Genomic DNA, 27875 nt, shown 5'->3' with positions numbered 1-27875 from the left:
CAATTTTTCAAAAGTTCTGAAAGTTTTCAAACCGTTTGATTATGATATTTCGCCATTCTGGACTATATTAAGCGTCTTCAGGGTAAATTATCGCAGACCTGTAACTATTTTTTATTTGCCCAACTGTAGAGTTGCGAAAACAATAATCTCAAAAACAATATATGCTCTTCCGAAACAGTGATTTATGATTTTCTGATTTTTGTCCCGTGTAATCGTTTTTCGATTCTCATTTTGTTCGTGTTGAGTCATCAGTGATTTTAAAAGAAAGATTCCAATAAAAAGTTAAGCGCACACATTTTTGAAAATCTTTATTAACATATTAAATGTCTTGTTTTTGTTTTCGGAACCGGTTTTAATAAATATTACCGCTATCAGCATAATGCAACTAAACCCGTTATTATAAGTTCACAACAGAATAAAAAACATGATTAATACATGTGAGTAGTTATTTTCTTGAGATTCAAGAACCAGACAGCAGCAATTGCGAAGAAAACGGATGATTTGATGAGCCATAGTGGTCCAACTCCCAGCAAGGTGAACATAGTTCTGAAAATTTGGTACAATGTTTTAAAAATAGAAATAGTTTTAAGAGACTTACGTTGTAAAGATGGGTGTTACCATAAACACAATATCGTCAACAATTGTCATTGCTCCTTGAGCAACACTTTGATCTACATTTCCTAGAATACGAGAATAAACTGTATCAAGTGCAGTGTGCATCATTGGAATTGATGGAGCAGAGACGATAATGGAGACAATCATAAAAAAGTATGGGTTGACAGCGACGGCAGTTTCACACCAAGAATATTCAACTGGATTACATCCAGCGTGAGTTGTTTCATTATAAAGAACAACTGGTTTACTGCTAAATTCATATGGGTAGGTAATAAGGAAGACACATCCAGATGCAATTGTGCAGACAAGGAAGACTTTTTGTTGGGGAAGACTGAAATAAAAGAATATGAAAAATACTCATTAAATTCGTTAGCCATTTACATTTGACCCAGTCTACAGAAAATATAGAGAAGTAGAACGACACAAGAGAGAACACCAAAGCAAACCATCAGCATTGATCCCATACGAACGGTTTCCGTTCCAGTCCATCCATACTGTACCATGAATAGAATCGACATGATTCTTAAATTTTTAGATTAGCAAAAACTCTTATGCAGTGATTTAAAATTTAAACATACGATTGCATAGTGGCATGTGAGAAGGTGGCGGCAATTTTCACAAAAAGACAAACTCCAATGAGACTCCAATCGAGGTTACTTCTCTTCAACGTGGCAATTGTCTCCTTCAGCTGTTCCATGGAGAACATTGGACGACTGCTTTCCTCTTCAATTTTGCTTTCTGTTGATGCACGGTGGACGTCTTGCAAGAAAAATCCAATGAACACAGCAGTAAGAATTGTTAAAATGAATGAGAACCAAATCGGAGCGGAGTAGATATGGAATCTAATTCCTGGCATAATTTCGTATCCTGGGTAGGCAATGCTACTGAAGATTAGTTGAAGTGTTGGACCAACAACAATTGATACAATTATGGAAAGTCCAATAACAGCAAAAGCTCTGGGGCGATCTTGAGTTGATGAGCACATCGCGATGTATCCACGAAGTACTGTTGTCGCACCTAGAAGTTAAATTTCGAATTGATCAAATTTCAGATAATCAGTTTTTAATCTACAAATATTCACATGTTTTATGAAACTTACTGTTAGCAATTCCCAGAAGGATATAAACCGACATCAGAACATATCTCTTATTCACCGGTACATATTCAATACTCAAATATATGACACATGCAACGATTGCAATTAACCGACTTGTGAGAAGTGGAATTCTAAAAATAAATGTTCCGATACAGTTGAACTATTTTTACCAACTTGACTGAATGTGTTTTGTAACTCCAAATTGAGAAAACAAGCGCAAACAAAGCATGACCACATTTGGATGCTGACGTTGCCATACCGAAAAATTGAGCGGTTGCATCCTTGTCGATCTGAATAAAACCGAACAATTATCCAGAAACGTTTATTTTTCTGAGTGACTCACCTCTTTCATGTATGGCCACTCTCCGATTCCCAAAACAGAATTTTCCACGGCATTCAATGCGGAAACTATTCCAGCGACAATGATCAACCGCCAGTTTGTTGTATCTTCACTGTCAGGCACGACCAGACTGTCTTCTTAAAGTGAAAGTTCAAAAATACAAACATCAAGTTTATATTTTCAGACTTTCCCTCCAACTAATTCTGATTCTCAGGTATTAACAAAACTCACTTTTCACCGATGTTCTTCGTTTTTCCAGCATCTCAAAATTATTTGAGCCTCCCATTTTCGCTTCCTAAAAAAAATTAATTTCATTTTAATATTGAAAAAATAGACAAACTATAAAACAAACGGAACTAGAAGTTTCAAACGAGTAGGTGGCAAACTCGTTTCACACAACCTAACAACATATTCGATTTTTGTTCGAAAAAAGGTTACTTTCAAACAAACTAGAGGGAAAAAAAGATCAATGAACATGTGGAAAAATGTGAAATCAATGCGTTATACGCGTGAGAGACACATGAAAATTTGAAATAAGTTATTATATTTTCTGGGGGAATTCGCTCAGAATCTAATAGACAAACATTTTATCTAAAAAGCTTGATGTTTCTTCTCTAATTTTGTTTGTATTTACTTTTTTTGAATGTGAACTCTCCTTGACGACTAAATAATACTTGGCAACGGAAAGTTAGAATTCACAATTTTAGAAGAAAAAATAGCATTTGGCGCCTGGCAACAATGCTTAAAAGCCGTAAACTTGAGGCCAAAAAATAGAGAGAGTAGAGAGAACAAAATGTGAGCTAAAGAGAAAAATGGAAGAATCATCAGAAGGGAAATGCAGTGCGAAGCTGTGAGCCTTATAATCAAATTCATGACTAATCAGACTACGTTCAGTTCACATAATAAATGCAATTTCTTCACATGGCTGGAAAAAACTCGTCGAAATGCAAAAAAATGCAAAAAAAATTTTCGTCCAAAGAAATGCAAAAAAAAAAAACAAAATTATCATCGCAATCACTATGTGTATACGTATAAAATGAAAATGCTGCTCTAAATTGATTTTAAAAAAAAGTTGCTTTGATATAGAATTCAAACAAACTTGATCTTACGAACTTACAACTATTTAAGGTAGGATTGCACATATGAAAATCTGTGTCTCCCTATCCAAATGATTGTTCGATTTAAATAGTTCCGCTGCGTTGCGCACCTCCCATTCAATACAGTTCGCCGACTACTACACTACAAATCTATGATTTGTGTCAGTCTGTTCAACGTGGGGATCAATATTGTGACTTTCTATAAAAACAGATCAGAGTGAATCATGACTTGATGACTCGTCATTTCTGTGTTACCTATCATTACTCATCACACAAATATACCTATGCAGATTACCATATTAATGGGAGAGTAGGCAGTAGCAAGAACAACAACTGTGATAAGAGAAAAAAACAGGTTTTTTTGTGTTAAAATCATCAAGTAAATTTTGTTTTATTGATCAAACATTGTTGAAAAGATTTTCAGATTTTTCAGTTAGCAATTAGTAACTACCATTAAAGTGCACCTGCCAACTAAACCAGAATAACATAAACATTCAAGCTGAGTATATATAACACTCCTGTTCATTGTGACAACGATTTACTTGGATTACCTTTTTCGGTAGTGGAAGTTTATCCAAAGACCGACGATCGGTCACGATCGTGACTTTTCGAGCTGATTGAACGGAGGAATAGCTTCATTGGTTGTTGGGAACCTAGGTTTCTGTCTGGTAAAATTTCAAATGAGGTGATAAAGCTATTTGATTCTCTTATCAAAGTCTTTCCGGCTGAAAATAAATTATTTGATGATTTTTTCATCAAAAACAACGTAGTATATTATAATCAAACGTTTTCATGTTCTTTCAGGGTATTTAATTCTGTTTTAATTGGAAACGAATTTTGTGTGTCTTTTGCAATCGACAAATCGAGAATGGCTGGCATAATTTAAAAAGACTCATGTTCCCAAGAGGTCGTGTTCTAAGAAGAATTGGGTCAGAAGAAGTTAGAAAAACGGAAATTTTGCAAAAACTTTATTTGCAAGGCGCATTGTTGCATTTTTCAATTTTTGCAAAATGTTTCAGGAAAACAAATACATTTAAAAATGTAAAAGTGCAGTAGAGAGTTTCTAGCAATTATTTATAACAAGAATTGAAGTTATTTTTTCCGAAAGTATATTTTTTGTGTAGTTCTTGAATAGAAGGTTACTGTAATTGTTATTAATTCCATTCATATTCTTCACTGTCTTTTGATGATACTGACATCATCTTTCTCCTACTTTTCTTAGTACGACGAAATAAAATTTTTTTGTTAAATTGTTGTGATGAATTTTTTTTTCTTTTTTTGAACTTGTTGAACAGAGAACACGAATTCAAAGCACACGGTGATGATCACCACCAACCCCCAACCGATTTAATAATTTTTTATAGCGAATCAGAAAAACTTGACAAAGTGTCACAAAGAGATAATCGTTAGTTTATTTCACTTTCAACAGGATTTCTAACTGTAGATTGAGTGGGTGATGAGTCAAAGATTAATATTCAAACTAATAAACACCAAGGGATCGAGAACTTTGTACCATTATGCGCAACGCACAAATTGAATTGTATAATGCATTATTGAGTAAAGTCAGGTGTGCATACGGGATACAGAAGTTAACAGCATTTGTTTCTAGCGAAAATCTGACACTAAATCAAGTTGTTTGAAAAACGTTCGGTATTTTTCAAGTTGGTTTTTTTTTAATTTTGAGTTGACAACAACAATTCTTTATTGAAGATGCTCCTCTCTTAGACAATAAACATTTTACAGTCACTCAGTGTTAAATGAAAAGTTAATATATGAAACCCTACAGTAGTAATATTTCATATGCTGCTTACAGAGTCACTATCGCATCAGACAAATAACACTATTTATTCACGTTGTATGTATGTATATGAGAAAATAATTCTGAATATCGTATTAAAATCTTTAGTTTACTTTCAACGACAAGATCTTTGAAATTTTAGTTTTCCTCATTTAGTTCTCAGCAACACATTTTCCAGAATGTGGATTTTTTGTTTATTTTCAGAATTTGGTAAGACAAAAATAATCTTAATTTTTTTCTTTCTGTGAGCAGTTGACAAAAACGTCTGGAAATCTTTAGTATTTTTCTCCTTTTCATATCCTTTTCCGTGATCAAAACTCCAACAGGGACCTTTCTAGCCGGCTACAAACATTGTGCATATGGTGGGCGGGCTCTATTTGTTTATGCTCAAGTATAAGATTCGTAAGTATCCAAAGTCCGCTAGATCTACTTTTCTTCGCCTAGTTTTTGAAGCAAAGAAAAAACAAAATAATAGAAATTCAAAGAATAGTCAATTAGGAAACAGAACAATTAGAGACTCGATTTTTTTCTTTTTTTTTTGATTTGCATGTTGAAATGAATCTTCTTGATTACATACGGAATTTGATACATTTCAGTCTACATTTCCGTTCTCAAATTCAACCAAGAAGTCACAAATGTTTTATATGTTCATTTCTGTTCCCATTTTATTTGATTTCTAGCCTACAATTTACGAATTAAATAACGATTCCATGTTGATTGTAGAGTTTCTCCTATCATTCAACTATGTTCTCACTAATGGTCTGATTTTGTTCATTCTCTCTTCCTGACTGGTCGAGACGTTCAACAAAGCTTCATCAAACTTCCAGCGAACTTCAGAGCCAATGTAATGAATTTTTGTTTTCTCATTTTCCCAGATTGTGATGCTTCACCGGTCGTCTCTAACTTCCACCCCAATGATTTTAATTTGAAAGTCTAGAGAACCAACGACCCAAACTTTCCAGAATTCTTTAATTTTTGCACGTCGGAGCATCACATATTTGGGCTTTGTTTCAGATTCATCGGAAGAATGATCGACTTTATGAATGCAACTGTTTTTGCTGTTTTAGACTTTACCAAAGGGTTTGTTAGCGGGTTAATGTAGTGCATGCAAATTCAGTTCAAATATAATTAGTTGTTTCTTTAGTTTGAATTTATAGACAAGCAGTAATATTTTTTGAACACGACTTATCTAGGCAAATTTACGTTTGCCGCAAATAATAATTTTTGTTGAGATCCCCCATACGTCGACTTTTCCTAAGAGTTATCAAAGTTTTTGCAAAATTTGGCTATAAAAATGTTCATCAATTTGAAAGAATTTCCAATTTGTTTTTTGTACTATCAGTTTTTTTTAAAGTTTCAGAATAATAACATACATATCTAGTTTTTTTAAAATTCAAATTTTAAAGATATCGCCCAATGTCCCGAAAAAAGTGTTTTGAATATAACGTCGTCTACTGCTTTGCCGTGATGTTCCAATCTGCTCTTTTTCTTTCGTTGGCTCTTGATATCTGCTTCAGTATCATCTTGCCGATAAAGTAAGAGTTCCAAATTTTTTCTTGGAATAAACCATGACTATTACAGACATATGATATGGAAAAAGCGAAACTATGTAACGGCTATGTGCATTTTCCCAACTATTTTTGCAATTGCTGCCACGCTGGTCAGCTTCCTGTTTATCCCTGACGAGGAAGCTCCGTATTGCATTTTTATGTTAAGTAAGCCTATTAGCCATATGTTTCAAATTAAAAATTTCTCCGATTTAGCAACAGACGTGCGGATTTATCAAATGGTTTCGAGTGCAATGATCGTTTTGAATACAATTACACTAATCGTGATTATATTTTCTGTTGTTTGTGCTGTGAAAAAATGTAAGGAAGAATTATTTTTAAAAAGTTTTAGTAGGTTTTAAAACTTTCAGCGGAAAACATGCGAGGAAGTCGTCATTCAAGTGGAACTCGAAGCAACAGTTTAAGGGAAGAAAAAAATAAAGTTTTTCGATCAACTTTTTTCTTGGTACTCATCTACATTTTATCATGGTGGCTGGTTGTCATAATTTTCCGCGTTATGGTTGAATTCATCGCAAATGTTCACGAAGCGGTTCACTACATGCCTTATTTGGTAGTTATTCAAAGTATATTTTTATAACAAAATTATTATTATTTCAGCTTCTAATTGTCATGCCAAATTTTTGTCAAACCTACTACGTAACATATTTCCGATCTCCGCGCTTTCGTAAAGCTTTCCGAGAACAATTCAACTGGATTACTTGTGGGATGGCATTTCCAACAATATTTGAAAAGGAAAGAAGTAGCAGAGGGAGCAAACATGGAAGTGCCACAAACTCTGCCAACGGACATCACGCTCATACAGATCCAGACGGAAGGAAACCAAAAACGGGAAGTCTGAAGTCAGTTCGTTTGTCAGTTCAGGTTTAATTGTCAACTTAATCGTTTTTACTTGTCATTTCAATGATCTCTATCGAAAAGTTCAACGTGTTTCCGGAGATCTCATATCAATGAGAAATTTTCAGCGGGTTTTCTGATCAATGAACTTAATCCTGTAAAATAGTTAAACATCGTAATGAAGATTTTTGATGGATGCAGAAATTTGAGATTAATTGAAGGAACTCATTAACAAGACGCCACGAACATCTTCGTTAATGCAAAATTTGAGAACATGGATATGAGCTATACATGCTTGACTTTTAAGAAAAGTCTTAAGAAATAAAGCTTTACAGAGTGTTATTAATGAGGGGACCCAAATACATACAAGAATACAAAGAAAACACAATCCAAAGACTTTTTTTAAAAAGATTATCGGTACTACTTTTTATTAAATGTATACATTGCTATATCGAATAACACAATTTTACTTGAAAATTCCATGTCGACTGGATTTTTACAACAAAGGTATTTTAAAAATCGTATTTTGAATGACAATTAAAGTTTGTTGTTTGAACTTAAAGATCATTTGTCTCAGACTATAAAAGCTTTCCTTAGGGAAAAAAACTATTGACCCAGAAAATCAACGAAGCCATCTCTGTTACATCATGTCGCAATTTGCATAATTCTTTTCAAGTCAACGCAACACTGTCCCAGATTACAATTTGTATAAAGGTGCAGAGGGTCAAAATAATTTCCCCACTTTCTCAACAAAAATGAGACAAGATATTCAATGCCTGCGAGGTGTTGCTATTTTATTAGTACTTATTTATCACTTATTTCCAACACTTTTTGTGAATGGATTTCTGGGAGTGGATATGTAAGCTTATTTGGATTTATTTTTGTGAAGTTTGGATTCAGATTCTTTGTTATATCGGGATTCCTCATGGCACAAAATTTGTCAAAGTCAAAACTTGTCACTGTGCAAGATTTCTTCATATTTTACTACAGAAGATTTCGGAGAATACTTCCTCTTTACTATCTTGTCATATTTGTAACATTGGCTGCAGTTCATCTATACCTTGGAGATTTTTGGTGGTACACGAATAGACGATACTCGTTGGCTTCGTTGTTTTTGGTTACCAATCAACTTATTATTCACGACAGCGCAGATTATTTCAGAGAGGTTTGAAGTTGATTTGAGTTGAAAATATAAAATATTAAATTTAGTTTCTGGCCGATGGTACATCTCTAAATGCGTTCATTCATTTATGGTCGCTTGGTGTTGAAATGCAATTTTATCTTCTTGTTCCATTCATATTTTTTGGACTTCAATTTTTGAAAAATGATCTTCTAAGACTGATCGCTTCATCCTTAACTACTGTAATAGGATTTTTATGTTTTGCATTTATTAATCAACAGTTTGCGTTCAACTTCATGTTCCTCCGCCTGTGGCAGTTTTCTGCGGGATTCATGGCCCTTTTCTGGAAGAAAATTAGCTTCTATGAATATTCTGAGAAACTGAAACCAGCTAAAATTGAATTAATTCTTCCGATTGCTAAGGGAGATTTGACAACAGTTTGTTTGTCAACAATTGCTTTGTGTATTTTACCCAATAAGATTGAACTTCTTGCTCTCAGACCATTAGTAACAATGGCAACAGCGTTTATAATTGCAAGCGACTCTCAAGATAACCAGGTGAATTTTTAGTAAAGATTTTTAAAAAATCAGAAAAATTGTTTTCAGTTTTTGAAATCGAAAACTCTTTGCTACATTGGTGATATTTCATATGTAATTTATCTTGTTCATTGGCCTATTATCGTTCTTTTCCTTACAGCTTCTTTGAGAACTCACTTGTTCTGTATTTGTAAGTCATAATAATTTTATTTACATTCTCTATATTTCCTAATATTTTCAGTGACAATCCTGTTGGCGTCTGTTGTTCTCCATCATATTTTTGAAAAACAATATTTGAGAATGGACTGGAAAGCTTTGATTCCATTGCTTTTTGTGATTGTCTTAAGTAATGCCTATCTTCAAAATAGTATTCGAGTTCACAGTTTCTGGAATAACACATATTCGCTTGAGCTCCAAGAAGTTATTCAAAACAACAAAATGCTACTCACAGACCTAGCTGAACTTCAAAAAATGAATGCAAAAAATGTATGTGCTGTGAGCAACCTTGATGAACCGATTGGCCAGAAACGAGTGTTCGGATACTGTGAATATCCAGTAAGTTTGAATCTAAATATAATACTGTTTCATTTTTTACAGAAAAGCCACGGAAACATATCGGTTATGATGATTGGTAATAGTTATGTGATGACATTCAGTGAACCTATAAGAGCTCAATTCCATAAAAATTATTCCGAATATCGCTATTATTCAATTGGAGGTAACATTAATACACGTGTTTTCTAATTATATACAATTAACAATTTTCAGAAGGAGCAGCTATTTATGCAGACTCTCCCGGATCCCATCAAGCATTAGATATATTTAAGAGAAATGTAGCAAAGTTCAAACCAGACGTACTATTCATTTCTGCTAGGTGACTCTTCTTTTGAAAGTATAATTTACTAGTTTTCAATATTTTAGATACTCAGAATCGGTTCGACTTCCCATAAAACACAACGATGCCTATCTCAAACAGATGAATGAAAATATTGAATTTTACGAGAAATTTGTAAAGAAGATTTACATATTGGATTCTCATCCACTTTATAACTTGAATTTTTTAAACTTTTTTATGCATTATGTTGTCCAACGACCCGATGAGCTGGAATCGTTACACTTGAATCGACAAAAAGCAGATGAACAGATGAGATATGTAAAGAAACGATTCAGTATGGTAAAGTGCAAGAAGTGCCAGGTTAGTCCTTGAATTTTATTGTAAAACTTTGTATTGTTTATTTCAGTTTTACGATTTGAGCCATGTATTTGTGGAAAACGATAAGTATCTGACTTTTGACAGAGGAAGCATGCTTTCATACGTCGACAATACAATTCACCTTACCAAAGTTGGCGTCGAACTTTGTGAACCTGTGTTCAAAAAAATTGTAAAAGAAATTATGAATACCCTTTAATTGTTTCATACTGGTAACTTTTTTGAATCAATTTCTTTGAATCTCTTTGCAATAACTCAAGTTTGTATTCATTTTTGTGTAGTTTTTCAAGTTAAATAAAATCCGGTGTGCAAAATAAACCTATCTGTTCAAAACATTGAGAAATAAAGATTTTTTACCACATTTTGATTGCAAGTAACACTTACTGATATGAAATCTAAAGTGTGACTAACTACACTCAACAGCATGCCTGAAACCAGTTTATCCTTGATCCGAATCTTTTGAACACAGAAGTAGAGAATATTATGGATAGTCTCTTGAATGTTTTTCTCTCGTTGAAAGTTTGGCAGACTGGTAATGCAATCAGCAATCTGAGAATCCTAACAGATTTAACATTACTTATTAGTCTTTGGATAACTGTCTGTTTAGCCTGATATATTTTATCTGAAAATGCGGGCAGATATACAATGCTTACGTGGTTTGGCTATAATTTTTGTTTTGTGTTTTCATCTGTCACCTAATTTATTTGTTAATGGATTTCTAGGAGTTGACATGTAAGTTTGAATCAAGTTTTAAAATTATTTTTTACTGCTAATTTCAGCTTTTTTGTGATCTCTGGATTTTTGATGGCAAATAACTTGACCAACTTAAATTTACTAAATGTGCATGATTTTCTGTTATTCTACTACAAAAGGTTCTCAAACTTCAAGTTTTATTTTAAAATTTTTTTTGTTTTTCAGATTTCGAAGAATTCTACCATTGTATTTTCTTGCAATTTTTCTAATTTTAATATTAGTACACGTTTTTCTACCGGATTTCCTGTGGCAAAATAATAATAGATACTCTTTCGCTTCTCTCTTTTTGATAACGAATCAATTGGTTATTCACGATCAGTCGGATTATTTTAACGAAGTTAGTAATTAGAAAAATTGAAATGAGCGTAAAAATATTAATTTTCAGTTTGTTTCGTCCGTGTCATCTATGAATGCATTCCTACATTTATGGTCATTATCAGTGGAAATGCAGTTTTATCTTCTAGTTCCATTTATTTTCTTGGGGATTCAGTTTTTGAAAAATGACACTTTAAAAGTTATTCAGTCATTTAAAATATACCGTATAGTAGAAATTTTCAGTTGATCGCTGTCTCACTCATGACTGTGTTCGGTTTTATTGGTTTTGCGTTAATTCTTGACAAGTTTGCTTTCAACTTCTTGTTTCTTCGAATGTGGCAGTTTTCTTCAGGATTTATAGTCTTATTTTGGACCAAAATCAGAAGCAGAAAACCTCCAAACAAAAATGATTCAGAGAAAGACATTTCCACAATCTCAATACCTATTAAAGATTTCGTGGTGGTAGCTCTTTCAATTTTGGGTTTAAGTTTGCTACCAAAGGAGATTAACGTGTTGGTTTTGAGACCATTAGTTACATTAGCCACAGCGTTTATCATTGGTGCCGAATCAAAAAATGTTCAGGTATGTTCAGGAATAAGGCCTATTAAAAAAAACATATTTTAGTTGCTAAACTCAAAGGTTCTCGTTTACATTGGTGATATTTCATATGTGGTCTATCTTGTACACTGGCCCGTTATTTCGATATTCTTATCTGCGACAGTGAAAAGTTACTTGTTTTGTATCCGTAGGTTTTTTGTTTATTTGCAATTTTCTGGAAGCTGTAACTTAAAATTTCAGTGTCTATATTTATTGCTTCAATCGTATTGCATCATCTATTTGAAAAACAGTACCTGAAACTGGAAATGAGAGCAGTATTTCCCTTGGTATTTTTGTTCATTGCCGCAAATGCCTACTTACAATATAGTGTGAGATATCACACTTTTTGGAAGTATAACTACACATCGGAAATTCAAGAAATAATTAATCAAAATCATAAATCCTACGCCCCTCTCTACGATTTTGAAACTCGACAGGCAAAATGCTTGGAAAATAGTTTAGATGTTCCATTTGCGAAAAAAGATCTTATCGGATATTGCAGATTTCCAGTGAGTGACCGAAATAAACTGCTGTAGACCTTTAATAATTTTCAGCCTGGCAATGGTACGGCATCTGTAATGATGATTGGTAACAGTTATATTCTTAATTTCGTGGATCAAATTGAAGCATCATTTCACAAGAACTATTCGGAATTTAGATATATTTCAATTATAGGTAAAACAAATTCTCCATGAAAAATCAGTGCGTATATATTTTAGCTAGCTATGGAACCTATGTGAGCAGCTGGAAAATATCTCAACAAGCTTTAGAAATATCTAAAAAGCAAGTTGAATCACACAAACCAGACGTTCTATTTATTATTCCAAGGTAACTTACAATAAAATATAATTAATATAATTAACAATTTATTTTTAGATACATGCAAAACATAAAAGATCCTATCAGAGTGAATGACACAATTGTCCATGAAATGAACACAAATTTGGCGTACTACGAGAAGTGAGTCAACTTTATTTTCTAAAAAAAATTTCGTTTTGCCTGATTTTCCAGATTCGTCAGAAAAATATATATTTTGGATGCTCTTCCAGAATACAGTGAAAACTTCTTCACACTATTTTTACATTACTTGGTCACAAGACCCGATGATATGGAGCTCTTACACTTGAACAAGAAAAAAGCAGATCGGGAAATGAGGAATGTAAGAAAACGGTTGAGAATGATAAAATGTGAAAAATGCCAGGTAAATTCTAAATTTCTCCTAATTTCAAAATTAAATTCCTATTATTTTCAGATATTTGATTTGAGCCACCTGTTTGTGGAAAACGATAAATACTTGACTTTTGACAGAAATTCAATGCTTTCCTACATTGATAATTCCGTTCACTTGACGGATGCTGGAGTGAAGCCATGTGAACCAATTTTCAGAAATATTACTGCTGAAATAATCGAGAGCCTATGATGGTAAAATCTACTATCTTGAATTCGAATGCCAGTATTCAACCCTCATCTCACTGGACCTTCTGAAAACAAAAAATAATTTCGTTTTTTTTTATTTGTGAGGTAAAAACTGAATTATCAGATTTTTGAGAGATCCGTTTTTGAATTATATCAAGGAGAACTTTGAAAATTTTTTATTTTTCAATTTTCAAAAACCCAGTAGCCGTATTTAATTTTCCATTTCCTAATGTCATGTCCCCAATTTTTATTTATTCGAAACGTTTTTCATAAATAATTAAGCGTTTAATTAATTTGTATTATTCATAATTTCCTTTGCCAGATTCTCGAAAACAGGCTGACAAAGTTTGAGTCCCGCACTGGTGAGATGTATCGTATTGTCCACGTAGGAAATCAATGAATCTCTATCAAAAGTCAGATACTTGTCGCCTTCGACAAAAACGTGACTTAAATCGAAGAACTGAAATGAATCATTTTGAAGTTAAAGTTACTTTTTTTCAAAATCTTACCTGACACTTTTTGCATTTCACTTTCTCGAATCTCTTTTTAACACATCTCATGTCATCATCTGATTTAAAACGATTTAGGTGAAGAGACTCCAGTTCATCAGAATTCTGGATAAGATAATGTAAAAAGGTATTAAGATGATTTATGTTGTATAATGGATGAGATCCCAAAATATAAATTTTCTTTGCAATGCTCTCATAAAATTGGATATTTTCACTCATCTGATGTATATAATCATCATTCTTCCGTATTCGTGATTGAAGAGAAGATGAATATCTTAAATTTTAACAGTCATATAAAAATTGCCATTACACAAAAAAACCTCGGCGTAATAAAAAGTATATCTGGTTTGTGTTCTGCAACAAGTTTTCTGAACACACTTAGAGCCAAACTGGAGCCTGGAGAGTCGGTAAAAAAACCATAGCCTTCTGGAATCATTTTTTGATTTTGATTTTTTTTTAATGAGTAAGTTACCGTCAATTGAGACATATGTATAATTGGAATAATTTAATTTGAATTGTTCTATAATGAGATCAGCGAAACTTAGAGCATAACTATTTCCGATCGTCATAATTGAGACATTACCACGGCCTTGCTGAAATATTATTCACAATTAAATTATAAAACTTAAAATTTACCGGGTACTTGCAATATCCAAAAATTCTTATGTTTTCTTTGAAGTTACTAGTGTCACCTTGAACGCAATAATTTAATTTGAATTGATTTGCTAGTATAATTTGGTTATTAGACACGGTTTCTTGAAGTTCTTCAGGAATTTGATCTTTCCAAAAGTTATGCTCTCTGACACTGTATTGCAAATATGCATTACAATGAATCAGAGCAAACAGAAGACAAATTAGTGATTTCCAATTTAACTTCAAGTACAGTTTCTCAAATGTATGATGAAGTACAACTGACGACAAGATTGTCAGAGCTGAAAAAAACATTCGAACATTTCGTTTACTCTGAAAAAAAACTCACATGTACAGAAGATGTAGCTTTTCACAGTATTTGATAGAAAAATTGTGATAATTGGCCAATGAACAAGATACATGACATATGAAATATCTCCGATGTATCCAAGAATTTTAGATTTTAGAATCTGAATAATTTTCTTTGAAAAGATAAAGAAGCGCACGCAGTACCTGGTTATTATGGTATTCACACCCAATTATCAAAGCGGTAGCCGTAGTGACTAACGGCCTTAAGATTAATACATCTAACTTAGTAGGTATAAAACATAGTCCTATTACAGCTATCAGTATTATAACCATGTCTTCTTTCAGAAATGGAAATTCAAACAATCGAGTCTCATTTTCTTCAATTTTATTTGGAAGGCGGTTGACTCGAATTTTACTCCAAAATAAAGAGACAAATCCAGCTGAAAATTGCCATAAACGAAGAAGCATGAAATTGAATGCAAATTGATCAAATATTAAAACGAAACATATGAAACCAACGACAGAGGTGATTGAAACCGCAACAAGCTTAAAATATAACACTGTAAAAACAAAAATTAATCTTGAAAAAATACCTTGAGATAATCATTTTTCAAAAATTGAAGCCCAAAAAATACTATTGGAGCAAGAATATAAAACTGCATTTCCACTGATAACGACCAAAGATGTAGAAAAGCATTTGATGACGACAACGAAGTACGAAACTTAATTTTATATTTTTAATCTTGATAAATTCCAATCAAAACCTCATTGAAATAATCTGCCTGGTCGTGAATAACGAGTTGATTTGTGACTAAAAATAATGAAGCCAACGAATACCGGTTATTAGTTTCCCATAAGAAATTTGGTAGATAAAGATGAATCATAATTACAGTCAAAAAAATTGTAAATAAATACAATGTCAATATTCTTCGGAATCTGAAAATTTTCAAAATTTATGTTATTTTATAAAGACAGTACCTTCTAAAGTAAAATGCAGTAATATCTTGAACCGATCTCAAACTCGACTTTGTGAGGATTTTCGCCATTAAAAATCCAGATATGACAAAGAAACTAAATAAGGGGAAAATTAACTAAATTCTTGTGATTCTTAACTCACATATCCACTCCCAGAAAACCATTTACAAATAGGTTTGGTAAAAGATGAAACAAGAAAACTAATATGATAGCAATTCCACGTAGACATTGTATATCAGTTCTCATCATATTTGGCACAGTATTAGAAATAAAGGATGACAGTTTTAAATGTTCTTTATAAAATATCCTATCTTCAACCCCTGGGATGTTCTTTAGAAATCGTCCGAATTCAGATAGGGGATTAGCCCGGAGTGAAGTTCAAAAGTTCATCCGGAGACACCCACAAGACGCAGTTGCTTCTATGTTTCTTTAGATCCTTGATAGAATCGAATTGAATTTAATTTGAATTTGACTTGAATAGAGAGAAAACCAACAAAGCAATAATGTGACACAAGAAATTGTGGTAGAGAAAAACAGAGCGTACTAGTTCCTCGTTTAGAACACCTTTTTGGTTAACAAATAGCTTTAGTTGAAAAATTCTTGCAACTTCTTAGAAAGAAACCTTACCGGTTTTGGCGTTTAGGAGGCTAAACTTGAATTAGAAGGATCTGCATTAAATCCAGTGGATTGACACATATTTCATATAGTTAACGGTGGAATGTATTAATAGAGACAATTAAGAACTGCCTTCTTACCTGTTTTCCTTTAAACATGCCGCTTTTGTACCAGGCCATATGCTCGAGTAGTAGGTGGTGAACCGACACGGTGAAAGATTGTAAGTTTAGAAAATAAACTGTTCAGCGTCACGAAACAGTTAACAAAACAGTTAATCTACAAGTTAATTGTTTGAGGTGATTTTATTCTGTGAGAAATATTTGAACTATAAAATTCTATTTTATACTCTACCTGGTTGTTGTATTTTTCGTAAAATCTTTTGAATGTGTCAATTGGTCATTCTGTAGTATTTCTTTTCTAAAGCTTGCCGTTACAAACTACATGTTCGAATGTCCTTGAAGACACTGAACACGCGTGGTTTAAACTGTTGAATCTTGGCAAGGGAAGACAGTGTAAACGGTTTATTCAAGCGAATTCAAACGAAAAGGTTAATATCATAACAATATTATGAAGATTTGATAAGTAAATTTTGAAGAATTTAATTTGTGAATTAAGATATTTCCGGAAGCTTATTCAGTAATGACATTTTTTAATTTTTCGGTGTTTGATCTTTGTAAATATTATCGCATGAATATTTGTTTATTGATCTTATTTAAAACAGTAATAATACAAAAACAATAAAGTAGACATCCTCCGGGGTTTCCCAGACTAGACAAACTCTGGAAAATCACATGGTCTCAAGAAATTTCAGTAAAATCGCTCATAATAGCATGTTGATGTTGACGTAGAAATCAGTGGGTGGAAGGTGTCTGTCAAATAATAGTTGTGAAGATAATTTCATTCATTAAAATCGTTTGGATATGTTTAGTGACTATATATATTTCTTCTTTCATTGGCTGACTTCTGACTATAAAATGTCATTGTCCTACTTTCTTTGGAATAATTTCCAGTTGGATCCTGATTTTTATGAATGCACCGAAAATGTAACTATAACAGTTATTGGTGCAAAGCAAGTGGTGTGGGGAATTTATTTTTTAGTGTCTGGTTTATTCATTTTGGTAAGCGTTTTGAATGAAGCATGAATCAGGTTAGAGTTTCAGATTTTATACAGCATATGTCTAATTGCTATTGCTAAAAGTGAGCAAATGTTAAAACCCGCTTATAAAACCATGATGTTCCTTGGTATTTGCGATGTGTTTTCTACAGTAAACCATTCCATTGCAACTGGAATATTTGGCTTTTATGGAATTTCATTTTGCGATTCTCCTCGTGTATTTTATATTCTTGGAGTTATTGGAATGAGCTCTTGGATGGGATGTTGCATTTCAAGTATTGTATTGGCATTCATTCGAGTTTGCGATTTAGACAATCTGAATGACACCAAAAAATGTTTCGAAGGTTGGAAAATATTTGTGATTTTAGGAATATTTTGTGTTTATGTTATTTATCCGATGCTCTTCACAAAACCTATTATTTTCAATCTGACCCATATGTCATGGTTTTTTGATCCGGGAGTTGGAAAAGATGTAAGTCAGTTATTATGTGCTGTGAAGTTATAACATCCCTTCTTGATCCAAAATTTATCACTTTAGCCAAACCTTTACGTTAATATTTACCACATTTTCAACAACATGATGGTATCAATATGTACAGTTCTCTTTTATGGATATCTAGTATGGATTTATTTGAAAAAATCTACACAAAGTTCAACAAAAAAATTAACAAAAATGCAAGCAACGGTAGGAAAACTCGGAGGTTGCAATATTTAGTTTTTTTCAATTTAGGTTCTACTTCAAGCTTTTTTATTTTGCTTCTTTCATGCAACAAGTTCCGTTGTTTATGTCTATATGAACTTTTTCGAGATTTCCGAATTATTAATTGTCATTGGGCATTTTTTCTGGCAATTGAGCAGTGGTAAGAACTTTTTTCAAACTTTTTCATAGTCAAAGTAATAAAATTATAAAAATCTTCTTATTCCAGGAACGGTTTGCATTATTTACTTAACACTAAACAAGTCCATAAGACAAGAAGTGCGGAATCTGATTTGCCGAAATCAACAAAATTCAATCAATGCATTTAGTTCCCATAATTGAACGATTCATAATTCATTAATATTGTTTTTATATATTTTCCTAATTTTTTATTTAATTTAATAAAGTTTCAGAAATATTGACTAGCATCATGAATTTGAATCTTATGTGCAATATAAGAAATTGCCCAGGAGGTTTTGTTTAAAATATACAATATCAAAATTAACCACCCCAAATCCTTATTTTTGACTAGACAAAACGCAACAATTCAAGCAGAGTTAATAATTATAAATGTTACCATATTTGCACCTTCCTTTTTTGACGCAATAGTATTAATTAAAATTAAAGTTTGAGCAGATGGTGGATGCAATTTTTCTATTTCAAAATTGTATGTCGCATGCATTTCAATTTTCAATCATATCTTACACCATTTTAAACGCTTTTTTAATCTAATATTATTTCTCTCAAAACAAACCAACCTAGTAATCTTTGCTCAACCTTTACTCATAATCACTGGTTTTACTATCTTATAAGTTAAGGAAATAAACTAGACAGAGAGAAGTAACTGCTGCTTTGGAAATTTATTTTTCATTTCTTATATTTTCATGTCTCGTTCTGTTATACAATTAAATATTACATGTATTCCACAAGAAGATTATTTTGGCTCTCCACAATTTTATTCCACCTCAATGCATATAGTCAGTGTCATTGCAACTCCCATTCATTCCTTGGGATTATTTTGTATTTTATTCAAAACTCCAGATCAGATGAAATCCATCAAATTTTATTTGTTAGTCTTGCATATTTGGGTCATGGCATTTGACTACTCACTGACACTTTTCACAATACCATTCATTTTGGCTCCAGGACTTGCTGGGTATTCACTCGGTCTTTACAAGTATTTTAACGTTCCGTTTATGATTCAAGTGATAATCATTCTCGCACTTTTTGCTTGTAAGTATATCTTTGTTCCTCGGAAAAAATGTTCGAAAAGTATTCAAAGGAGTTCATGTTAACAATTTATTTTGAAACGCGGAGAAATTATTGTTTACAAGAAAATGATTTGAACTTAGCCCTGGACTTCTGAATGAGAAATGTTATTTAGAAAATTACCTTTTAGAGGTAGCCAACGTTTAGAGCACTAGAAAAAGGACAGTTGACTTTCTTCAGTAATTTTTTTACTATTTTCAAAAGCCGCTTGCTTATGAATGAAAGTTTTTAAAGATTTTTGACAATTATAGACTAATTTAAAATTAGTGGAGCTGGGTAAAAACGTTGTTGGTTTAGTCTAAAAAAGAAAACTCCAAAAACCTTCACCAATAATGCAAAATTAATTTTTATAGCGATTGAAGGGTGAAAAAAAACTTTTCCAGTAGATTCTCAAAAAAATCCAGTCCAAAAACATCCATTGTAGCTAAGTTTTTGTAAAATCCTTTTAAAAAGACTTTCTTTCAAATAAATAGTACAAGTTCAGGGTGAAGTTCAAGTCATTTTCTTGTTAATCAAATTATTACAGGGATGATGTTCGCGGCAGTTTCTATATTTGAAAACCGATTTTACACTATCTGCACCTTCTCTTGGAAAAAGCATTGGTCGTTTTGGAGACGGCCATGGCTTGCGATACATTACATTGGAGACGTCATACTTCTCATTCCTGTTGCTATTTTTGTTCCAGACCAAAAAACTGCGTTAATAAAAACTTATAAGGTAATTTTCAAAGATAGAAAAAACCTTTTTAAACAATAAAAAATTATAGCGACTCCCATGTTTGCCACAAGAAGTTTATGAAGCTCCTATTGTCGTTGCAGCGGATGACTATACTTATCATTTTATAGCTGCTTTTTTTGGTGTAATCCTTATCACTTCTGAGATTTTCTTTTTTGTTGGATTTCTTGTATCAAATAGCATTCAACAGCTGAAACAAAAAACAATGTCTCAGAAAACATACAATATGCAGAAAAAGTTGTTAATTGCTCTCGTTATTCAAAGTTTTGTTCCGATGACTTTTTTCATGTTTCCACTGGTTTATGGTATGGTTGTTGTGATAAAAGAATATTATAATCAAGCTATTGTAAATATTCTATTTATAAACGGATCAATGCACGGGTTTGTATCCACACTTGCAATGCTTTTTCTTCATCGACCATATCGAGAAGCAACCTTGAACATTTTTAGCGTATTACAGAAGAAGCCATCGCCAGAAATTTCTCATAATGTTGTTAGTAATAATTACGTTCCAAGAAATTCAACCAGGCGTGTTCAAGTATGGTGAAATTGTGCAATAAAATATTAAAGAAGTTTCTTTTTTAATTTGTTTCCGATCAAGGCTTGATATAACCTTATACAAATGAGTTCTCATTGAAACTACAACAATCATAGATGTTTTTATTAATAACTATCATTTCGAAAAGTAATGAAGGAATGTCGTCATGAGATTTGAAGCATTTTTAAGCTGTAAAAATTGGGAAAAAGCTAGGTTAGCGTGTGATAGGGCCCGTATCTTAACTTGAAAAAGCAACGTCGCAGTAGTTTTACGCTCAAAAATTCTCAGCATTTGTATAGTATTTGAATAAAATAAATTCTCAAAAATGACATAGATAAAAACTTCTGACATGACCACATAACATTGCTATTGTGCGATCTTAAAAATATACTTCATGTTAAAGCGGAAGTGAAATTTTTTGATGTATCAAATATCAAAAAATAAGAACCCGATAATAATGGAAACTTTATATAGCTAAAAACAAACACGGTTTGGAACTGAAATACTCGATATCGTTTTAGTTGGCTCTGCTTGTGAAGAGTATGCAATTTTTCTTGAAACGTTGTGTGGGAAACAATGATAAAATATACTCAATCTTTAATTTAAAAGAAATTGGTAGTTCTCCTCAGACACAGAGTCGACTTACCCAATTTTGCAAGACATCACTCCTGTGTACTGACATAGACCATTGAAAATATAAATAAGAGTCACATCAAATGGAGTAATTATAAACCTGAATTATTTTTTCCGCTCAGAAAAATAGTAAAACGGCCTACCTCAGTTGAACAAACAAATCCATAAGAGATTCTGTGAAATCAGTGATTGCAAAATTTATTATTAGTATCGCGTAGGATTTTGTCTGATTTGGAGTTTTTGTCAATGCAACGTACAGTAATAACAGATTGGTCAGGCATCCTACAACGGAGCCGACAGCATGCCAAACTGATATTAGTTCCAGAAACATCTCAAAGAAATGAATAATTGCAGAAAAAAATATTTTGATATATGGCCGAACTGCTCTCTCGATTTTTCATGCTTCACTAAACTCTAATTATGATGAGCTTGTTAATTTTTTATTTTGTCAGTTCGACTGTTTGACCTGGAAACAATTTCCGCTTGGATAAACATTTTTGTTTTTTGAATTTAATGTATTCATGTTTTTATTGGTAAGGTTTCTGCTGAAACTGACAGTGCATAAATGTTCATTTCATAGGTGAAAAAATCGTTATTAATAATATTTCATGGATGCTTCTGATTTTAAGTGGACAAATGCAAACAACTGTAATTTATCATATGTACTTCCAATAAAAAATAGATTTTATTTTCACCATTATAGCCTTTCCGATACCCAGTATTATGTTGAATTTACAATATTTTATTGATTAAGTAGAATAAAGTTATCCGGACAAAAATACAGAATATAATATTTTCCGGAGATCTGAATATCTTCAATATTTAGAAGTATTGGTATTTGTGTTTGTGTTATGACTGTTTCTGACAACGCTGTGACCATCTGTAGAGTTGTTTCCAACATCCGATGAGTTTGCCGCACGGTTGAAAATGTTCAAGCCACTCGATTTCAAATTTCGCCATACCTAAATATTAATTTGTTGCGACAATGTTCCATGATAAGGATAAATACAATACTTCTTGATTGCTGATAAGATACACAAGAGCATTTGCACTACTGTTGATGGTTACGGCAGCTGAGATACAAATGAACCATTCAAGTCCTCTATCGCCAATTGCAATTGGGAAAACACGGAATGTTATCCAAGAGAAAGTATAGAACATTGAGATAAAGCAGAATTGCATTGCGTAACTGAAATAAATACAAACTCATTTATAAGTATAATTTTTAAATATATTTTTGGATGGAAAATTTGTTATGAATTTTTTATTCCACACTCACGTCACTTCTCTGTTTTTTCTAGACCTTCTACCAGGTTGAGTAGATAAAGAGGAAGCAATTCCTTTTGTTGATTGCCGAACCGTCCAGACAATCTTCAAAATAATTGTGTTTTTTTTTGGGTGTAAATGAAAAATATTACCATAGCATAACAAATTGTAGCAATTGTCGAACTAGTAGTATTCAATGGAAGATCTATGAACATATTTGGATAATTGTCAAGACCATCTATTTGGTTGTAGGAGTACGACAGAACCACGTGATCAAAAACAAAACTGGAAGTTTTTAATAAATATGATAAAAAATATTCAAAAACTCACAAGCAGCAGGGAGTTCCATATTGAGCCATATACATTAAGAAGAAACAGAATGGAATGATGATGCAAAATAATTTGCATATATTTGTTCGAGTGAAAAGGTCACTTCTTCTAAAACAAATCACAATAACACGATTCACAGCCATTACAATTTGAGTGATTGATGTTAGATACCAACAGAACATGAATGTAGATCCCATCAATTTTGGGATAGTTGCGGTTTTATTTTCAGTGAAGAAATAAGTCTGCAAATACGTAATATTGAAATATCATACGGTTTCATTTACCTCAAACATAATTGACGGTGCCAGGTAGCATGTAGCCATCAAAACATTCACAATGTCGGTAACGATATTTATGAAAGAAATCACATAAATCGGACTCTTGTTTTGTAGAAATGCCAATCGAAATACGGGAATGACAACGAGCAGATTGACAATCAAGCCAGAAAATGAAAGAATTCCAAGTCCAAAACCGAGCCATGTTTTAAGTGTCCAAACAACCATTCTTAAAATATCAAAAAGTTGATTATGTTGAACAAGTTGAACAGATTGCGGAGATTATCATTGAAAACCCACACAAAGACAAAGATTTATTTAATTGCAGTTCAAATGAAATAATATCAAACTCAATTTCGATGATCTTTGAAAAATTTGAATATTTAAAAAAATTTTATGATTTCTTTCCGAAAAAAGCTTTAGTTCCTAAAGTTTTCAAAAATAATTATATTTAATGCGATTCAATTTAAAAATGGAAATTTCGGTTTGCTTAAAATAGTATGCACAAAAATAAAGAATATATTATATCGTGACGAAAACCCACAGACGCCAAACGATGTTCCAACAAAACGGAAAAGAAATTAATTTTCAATGGATATAAAAATTTCTTAAATATTTTCCCTCATTCAGCTATAAAATTTTAAGCTGTTGAAAAACATGTTTTTTGAACATCTTTTAGTCTGGAGTCAGAATTAACATCATGATAGAAAAATTAATCAACCCAAAAAAGGCAAGGAAGAAAAATTACGAGTTAATAAAACCAAAAATCCTTCATGGTTCTAAATACAATTGTAAGTTATAAAAAGAAATAGAGTAGTGCTTCGAATAGATTCCTGGGATCAAAATTTTCATATTTCTTTTTGGATTTTCTAGAAAGATTCCGCCCTAATAAGTCCTTATTCCGGAAAAGTGGGCGTCTAAATTCGAAAGGATACGTGATTCAGATGAAATGTAAACAAAAGAGCTATTTGCACATATACATAATGAAGATGTTGAAAAAGAGGAAGAAAATGATGAAGTGGTAGGAGGTGTGCAAAATTAAATTGAAAAGTGTCTAATGCCTGTTCCAGGCTTAACCGCTTCTAACATAAAAAAGTCTACTACTAATTACTCGTGGAGGCATTCGGGAGAATTGTGTCAAGCAAAGTGAGAAATGATGGAAGATTACCGTAGATTGGATTTTTAGGCGTGTATAAATACTTAGATCTTAATCTTCGAAAGCCTTGTGATTCTTACCCTTTCTATTGTATTCAGGCGTGCTAAGTTCTTTTTTGTTTCATTTCTAAGAAAATGATGATCAGACACAATTGCAAAGAACTTATAACAATTGATACAATGTCGTAGATGTACAGCTTGAGCTTGATCACACTAAGTTCAAATGCTCATCTCTCAAAAATCGAGGCCCAATTTGTTACGAAGACACGCTAAGTTGGTATATTTAAAACATCTGCCTTCGACGAGCACATTTAAGTACAGAAATACCAAATTTAATTATACGCTCTGAATATAGAGTTGACATTTATGTAGGTACACGTGTTTTGAGTGTTCTGTGACTTAGTGTCTGTGAGTAACATTCGTAAAAGGTGGCACTCCGTAAACTTTGGGAAGCGAACTCGGACGTCTGGAACAATTTTTTTGAAATCCGAAGTCTGTCAACCTTAAAATATTTGTTTAAAATGATGATAAATATGTACTCAAACCGGAGAGCTTAGAGTATGACGGTTATCTGTCGCTCATAGAGCTCCATTGTTCTGTAATTTTTTATAACTTAAAGATCTACATCTTTTAAAATGACTAAGACTAAAAAGATTGATGCGCAAAAGAAAGAAATAAGTCAGACAACACAAAGAGTTCTTTTTACAATTAGTTCCTGAAAGCGTTTCCGGACAGAATACTAATCTAGTGTACTTTGAATAAAGCTTATGTCTGGGTCCCAAATCGACAAAAAGAGTACAATTCACGTTATTCCACTGAACACGTGTGAAGACAAAAAAATGACTTTGTTCTGGATACTTAAGCAATTGCAATTCATGATGTGTTTAAAACGAGAAGCTTTTGAGTTAGTAATATAAGTGAGATGAAATTTTTAAAAAACTGTGCTAACATTTCTTAGCACGGTAATCATTAATGTGATTTCTTTGAACTATACGAATAGTAAAAGTCACTCAACTTGCAACATATCAGAAAATTTGGCATCAACGATCGTATTTTGTTCATGCAGAGTCAAAAATTTTTCAACAAAACAAAGTTCATTGAGAATTTGTAAACTTTGTTATTTTGAGTTATTCAAGGTTTTGTACGGAATGGATTCATAGTTGTGCTCTAAATTGAAATTTGATGTCCACACTTTATTAGATTTCAGATTTTCCGGATGTTCTGAGGTGCGAGACATGATTTAGCATGGAATTATGAACATGAATTGACGAATTATGTCGACATTCTGAATAATTAATGAAATTCAGAGCAATAGGATCTCTGTTGTTGCAGAGATCGAAGAAATTGATGTAAAGTTATTTTGACTCACTAAATTATTAGGTTCAAAATGTTTTCCACATCATGGTGTTTCATCGGTAAGACGAAAGCAAATTTGAATTTCGTTGTTTAAAAAAATTATAATTATCCGGTCTGCAATTTCCACATCACTCATAAACCCAATATACACATCACAAGTTTCTGAATTTATTTAAAGATTATTTATCTATTCAACTAGTGTTAAGTTACAGTTTCAAATCAGAAACCTAAATGATAACGTTAAAAAAAACATGTGTAAATTTAGTCTCTTATAACTCCAATTGAACGGAAAGGTTGGTGTTGATTTGTAGGAATGAACCGAATAGCAACTGGTAACACAGACGGCTTTGATTGAATTGTCACAGATGCTAGAGTAGCGTTGATTGTTGGAGCGTCGAACCGTGTAAGGCCAAAATGTTGAAGAAGAGGATATATGCTTTTGGGAAGTAAGTTCTTTTGAACCTGAAATTATACTTTTGAAATTTTCAGTTACTTTTAAATTTGATACTTCATTGTTGAGTCCAATGTTAATGATAGCTGCTGAAGAACAGTTAACTGTGTAGAAAAATGGAACCAAGATAAACCATTCAACATGACGATTTTCAAGCATTACGGGAAGTACGCGCAGAAATACCCAGACGAAAATGTAGAAAACTAATGTGAGACTAAACTGTATAGCGTATCTGAAATTAAAACTTTAAATGAACTGTATTTCAATGTAATTTTTCCACAAAAGCGTAACAATGTCCTCCTATTTACGTGACGCGTGATTTTTTTCCGATACGTGGCAGGAGTCACTGACCTGATATCTTTTTTTCTTCTCCGTTTGAGTTGCTCGGCAGCAAACGTTGGGCATATCGGTGATGATTTATGTTGGGTCCAAAAAATCTGTAAGTCGCCAGTGCGACACTAACAAACTTCCGAACTTTACCTTTATATAGCATAACCCAGAAATTATCGAGCTGCTAGCGTTTAGAGGTATATCAAATTCATCGGAATAGTTTGTCACACCGTCCAATGTGTAATAGGAGTAAGAAAGATATTCTTGGTCAAACAGAAATCTTTGAATCAGGAATCTTCAAGGATAATTATGGTTAATGGACTTACGAACAACAAGGATTCACGTACTGTGAGTTGTACATGAGTCCAAATGAAAATGGAATGAGAAACAAGAAAATGAGTATGGTTGTTGTAGTGGTGAAGATATGATGTTTTTGCAGACAAATCACCAAATATCTAAAACAGTTTTCATTTCGAAAATCTAGTTTTGTCACCTATTGAGTGCCATCACAATTTGAGTAAATGTTTCGAAATACCAGAAAAACAAAAAAGCGGAGCCGAAAACTAATGTCCACTTGCTCTTCTTTTCGGTACTGACGAGGAAGGACTGAAACAACTTTTACACAGGCTTCAGCTTTAAAAAAATCAACTAACACTTGTGATTATGGTCGGCGCCAGATAAAATGTTGCCAATGCCATTTGAATAACATTTGACAAAATATTAAAGAATGTAATGATATAAACATGATTTTTTCGAACAATAAAAGCCAAACGAAACACTGCGATCAGTGCAAGAACATTCAAAATTAAGCTTGTTCCAGAAAGAAGTCCAATAAAAAAGCCTAGTGACTGCTTCAGAGAAACTCCCATTGTAACAAAATTAGAATATCTATATTATAAAGCCGTTAATACGTAAAAGGAAGTCACGATGTTTTTCAATAATATGATAGAAAAACGAATAACAGTCGAATGTAATATATGTACAGTTCCTGTTATTTGGCTCACATAAAGGAAGTAGCTAACACGTAGTGTCTTACATAAGGTGGAATACGGCAACAGAAACAAAAAAGAAAACTTCAGGCCATCGCCGGCCCAGGCGTCGCAGTTTCATACAATAACAACACCAAAATTTAAACAAAAATGCTAGCAAGTTTCATCGGTAGAATATTCAAACCGCAAACTCTTTTTAAGTTTTGAATAGATCAATGTGAAAATAAAGAATCACAGAAATTAAATGAAACCAAATAATTTTCCTTCGGCGGTTCGGACATTTTTCTGTTTGCCACATATGTAGCTGTTGGGCCGATTTTGAAGAATGACTGTGGTTAACTGTGGTTAGTTGTTTTCAATTTATCCGTATTGGAGTTCCACTTTTTACTTTATTTAAAAAAATA

The 27875-nt window shown here is 32.6% G+C and overlaps 8 protein-coding genes, 2 non-coding genes and 2 pseudogenes across 12 annotated transcripts; 5 read left to right on the top strand and 7 right to left on the bottom strand.

Moving 5' to 3' along the window:
• Positions 1–297: 297 nt before the first annotated feature.
• C25E10.5 (MFS domain-containing protein) lies at positions 298–2346 on the bottom strand. The gene is made up of 8 exons (NM_072937.6): positions 2283–2346; positions 2055–2188; positions 1886–2001; positions 1715–1842; positions 1194–1632; positions 997–1137; positions 599–946; positions 298–546 (listed from the first exon to the last, which is right to left on the bottom strand). Exons 1-8 carry the CDS (start codon positions 2335–2337, stop codon positions 429–431), a joined length of 1479 nt encoding a protein of 492 aa, NP_505338.1. The 5' UTR covers positions 2338–2346; the 3' UTR covers positions 298–428.
• Positions 2347–6353: 4007 nt separating this feature from the next.
• srsx-20 lies at positions 6354–7381 on the top strand (annotated as a pseudogene). Its single transcript has 5 exons — positions 6354–6481; positions 6528–6661; positions 6710–6814; positions 6865–7064; positions 7112–7381. Coding segments are annotated over exons 1-5 (837 nt in total).
• Positions 7382–7865: 484 nt separating this feature from the next.
• On the bottom strand, positions 7866–8161 carry R03H4.11. Its single transcript, NR_069142.1, has one exon. It is a non-coding gene; the product is annotated as an Unclassified non-coding RNA R03H4.11 (non-coding RNA).
• Positions 8081–10577, top strand: bus-1 (Acyltransferase). Its single transcript, NM_072934.4, has 9 exons — positions 8081–8207; positions 8249–8513; positions 8558–9025; positions 9074–9194; positions 9246–9559; positions 9602–9722; positions 9773–9878; positions 9926–10199; positions 10246–10577. Exons 1-9 carry the CDS (start codon positions 8104–8106, stop codon positions 10411–10413), a joined length of 1941 nt encoding a protein of 646 aa, NP_505335.1. The 5' UTR covers positions 8081–8103; the 3' UTR covers positions 10414–10577.
• Positions 10578–10715: 138 nt separating this feature from the next.
• On the top strand, positions 10716–13580 carry oac-41 (Acyltransferase). Its single transcript, NM_072933.3, has 12 exons — positions 10716–10946; positions 10994–11086; positions 11133–11304; positions 11353–11481; positions 11526–11864; positions 11907–12027; positions 12081–12388; positions 12434–12554; positions 12599–12707; positions 12756–12839; positions 12891–13080; positions 13132–13580. Exons 1-12 carry the CDS (start codon positions 10843–10845, stop codon positions 13297–13299), a joined length of 1938 nt encoding a protein of 645 aa, NP_505334.1. The 5' UTR covers positions 10716–10842; the 3' UTR covers positions 13300–13580.
• Positions 13535–16115, bottom strand: oac-40 (Acyltransferase). The gene is made up of 11 exons (NM_072932.4): positions 15861–16115; positions 15722–15814; positions 15508–15679; positions 15337–15465; positions 14948–15289; positions 14784–14904; positions 14441–14736; positions 14277–14397; positions 14125–14230; positions 13805–14078; positions 13535–13755 (listed from the first exon to the last, which is right to left on the bottom strand). Exons 1-11 carry the CDS (start codon positions 15962–15964, stop codon positions 13585–13587), a joined length of 1929 nt encoding a protein of 642 aa, NP_505333.1. The 5' UTR covers positions 15965–16115; the 3' UTR covers positions 13535–13584.
• Positions 16116–17253: 1138 nt separating this feature from the next.
• On the top strand, positions 17254–18486 carry srt-18 (Serpentine Receptor, class T; the record flags this gene model as incomplete). The annotated part of the gene is made up of 5 exons (NM_072931.2): positions 17254–17451; positions 17494–17919; positions 17986–18132; positions 18178–18307; positions 18374–18486. The coding sequence occupies 5 exons, from the start codon at positions 17254–17256 to the stop codon at positions 18484–18486; spliced, it is 1014 nt and encodes a 337-aa protein (NP_505332.2).
• 21ur-13392 lies at positions 17312–17332 on the bottom strand. Its single transcript, NR_069141.1, has one exon.
• A 542-nt stretch (positions 18487–19028) lies between the features above and the next one.
• srh-201 (Serpentine Receptor, class H) lies at positions 19029–20695 on the top strand (the record flags this gene model as incomplete). Its single annotated transcript, NM_072930.1, has 3 exons — positions 19029–19377; positions 19940–20130; positions 20180–20695. 3 exons carry the CDS (start codon positions 19029–19031, stop codon positions 20693–20695), a joined length of 1056 nt encoding a protein of 351 aa, NP_505331.1.
• Positions 20696–21328: 633 nt separating this feature from the next.
• On the bottom strand, positions 21329–21650 carry R03H4.8 (annotated as a pseudogene). Its single transcript has 2 exons — positions 21463–21650; positions 21329–21419 (listed from the first exon to the last, which is right to left on the bottom strand). Coding segments are annotated over exons 1-2 (279 nt in total).
• Positions 21651–22063: 413 nt separating this feature from the next.
• srx-2 (7TM GPCR serpentine receptor class x (Srx) domain-containing protein) lies at positions 22064–23419 on the bottom strand. Its single transcript, NM_072929.2, has 6 exons — positions 23200–23419; positions 22916–23157; positions 22738–22870; positions 22599–22690; positions 22334–22508; positions 22064–22281 (listed from the first exon to the last, which is right to left on the bottom strand). The coding sequence occupies exons 1-6, from the start codon at positions 23416–23418 to the stop codon at positions 22135–22137; spliced, it is 1008 nt and encodes a 335-aa protein (NP_505330.1). The 5' UTR covers position 23419; the 3' UTR covers positions 22064–22134.
• A 2543-nt stretch (positions 23420–25962) lies between these two features.
• On the bottom strand, positions 25963–27351 carry srx-3 (7TM GPCR serpentine receptor class x (Srx) domain-containing protein; the record flags this gene model as incomplete). Its single annotated transcript, NM_072928.3, has 7 exons — positions 25963–26163; positions 26210–26384; positions 26504–26589; positions 26633–26762; positions 26809–26937; positions 26976–27088; positions 27136–27351. The coding sequence occupies 7 exons, from the start codon at positions 27349–27351 to the stop codon at positions 25963–25965; spliced, it is 1050 nt and encodes a 349-aa protein (NP_505329.2).
• Positions 27352–27875: the final 524 nt, after the last annotated feature.

The sequence above is a fragment of the Caenorhabditis elegans genome, chromosome V (genome assembly GCF_000002985.6).
Source record: "Caenorhabditis elegans chromosome V".
NCBI classification, from domain to species: Eukaryota; Metazoa; Nematoda; class Chromadorea; order Rhabditida; family Rhabditidae; genus Caenorhabditis; species Caenorhabditis elegans.
This window is presented reverse-complemented; position numbering and strand designations above follow the sequence as displayed.

What these genes read in the sequence shown, in the direction of transcription:
- C25E10.5 (NM_072937.6), bottom strand. Translation starts at nt 2,337, where the DNA reads ATGGGAGGCTCAAATAATTTTGAGATGCTGGAAAAACGAAGAACATCG. An exon ending in TACAAAACACATTCAGTCAA is followed by an intron (nt 1,843 to 1,885) that starts GTTGGTAAAAAT and finishes ATTTATTTTTAG; the next exon opens with AATTCCACTTCTCACAAGTC. An exon ending in GTAACACCCATCTTTACAAC is followed by an intron (nt 547 to 598) that starts GTAAGTCTCTTA and finishes CCAAATTTTCAG; the next exon opens with AACTATGTTCACCTTGCTGG.
- bus-1 (NM_072934.4), top strand. Translation starts at nt 8,104, where the DNA reads ATGAGACAAGATATTCAATGCCTGCGAGGTGTTGCTATTTTATTAGTA. An exon ending in AACTCACTTGTTCTGTATTT is followed by an intron (nt 9,195 to 9,245) that starts GTAAGTCATAAT and finishes TAATATTTTCAG; the next exon opens with TGACAATCCTGTTGGCGTCT. An exon ending in TAAAGTGCAAGAAGTGCCAG is followed by an intron (nt 10,200 to 10,245) that starts GTTAGTCCTTGA and finishes TGTTTATTTCAG; the next exon opens with TTTTACGATTTGAGCCATGT.
- oac-41 (NM_072933.3), top strand. Translation starts at nt 10,843, where the DNA reads ATGCGGGCAGATATACAATGCTTACGTGGTTTGGCTATAATTTTTGTT. An exon ending in GGATTTCTAGGAGTTGACAT is followed by an intron (nt 10,947 to 10,993) that starts GTAAGTTTGAAT and finishes TGCTAATTTCAG; the next exon opens with CTTTTTTGTGATCTCTGGAT. An exon ending in CCGAATCAAAAAATGTTCAG is followed by an intron (nt 11,865 to 11,906) that starts GTATGTTCAGGA and finishes AACATATTTTAG; the next exon opens with TTGCTAAACTCAAAGGTTCT.
- oac-40 (NM_072932.4), bottom strand. Translation starts at nt 15,964, where the DNA reads ATGAGAACTGATATACAATGTCTACGTGGAATTGCTATCATATTAGTT. An exon ending in AGGCAGATTATTTCAATGAG is followed by an intron (nt 15,466 to 15,507) that starts GTTTTGATTGGA and finishes TATAAAATTAAG; the next exon opens with TTTCGTACTTCGTTGTCGTC. An exon ending in GTGAATACCATAATAACCAG is followed by an intron (nt 14,905 to 14,947) that starts GTACTGCGTGCG and finishes AAAATTATTCAG; the next exon opens with ATTCTAAAATCTAAAATTCT.
- srx-2 (NM_072929.2), bottom strand. Translation starts at nt 23,418, where the DNA reads ATGGTTGTTTGGACACTTAAAACATGGCTCGGTTTTGGACTTGGAATT. An exon ending in TATGGAACTCCCTGCTGCTT is followed by an intron (nt 22,871 to 22,915) that starts GTGAGTTTTTGA and finishes AAAAACTTCCAG; the next exon opens with TTTTGTTTTTGATCACGTGG. An exon ending in CTACAATTTGTTATGCTATG is followed by an intron (nt 22,691 to 22,737) that starts GTAATATTTTTC and finishes ATTATTTTGAAG; the next exon opens with ATTGTCTGGACGGTTCGGCA.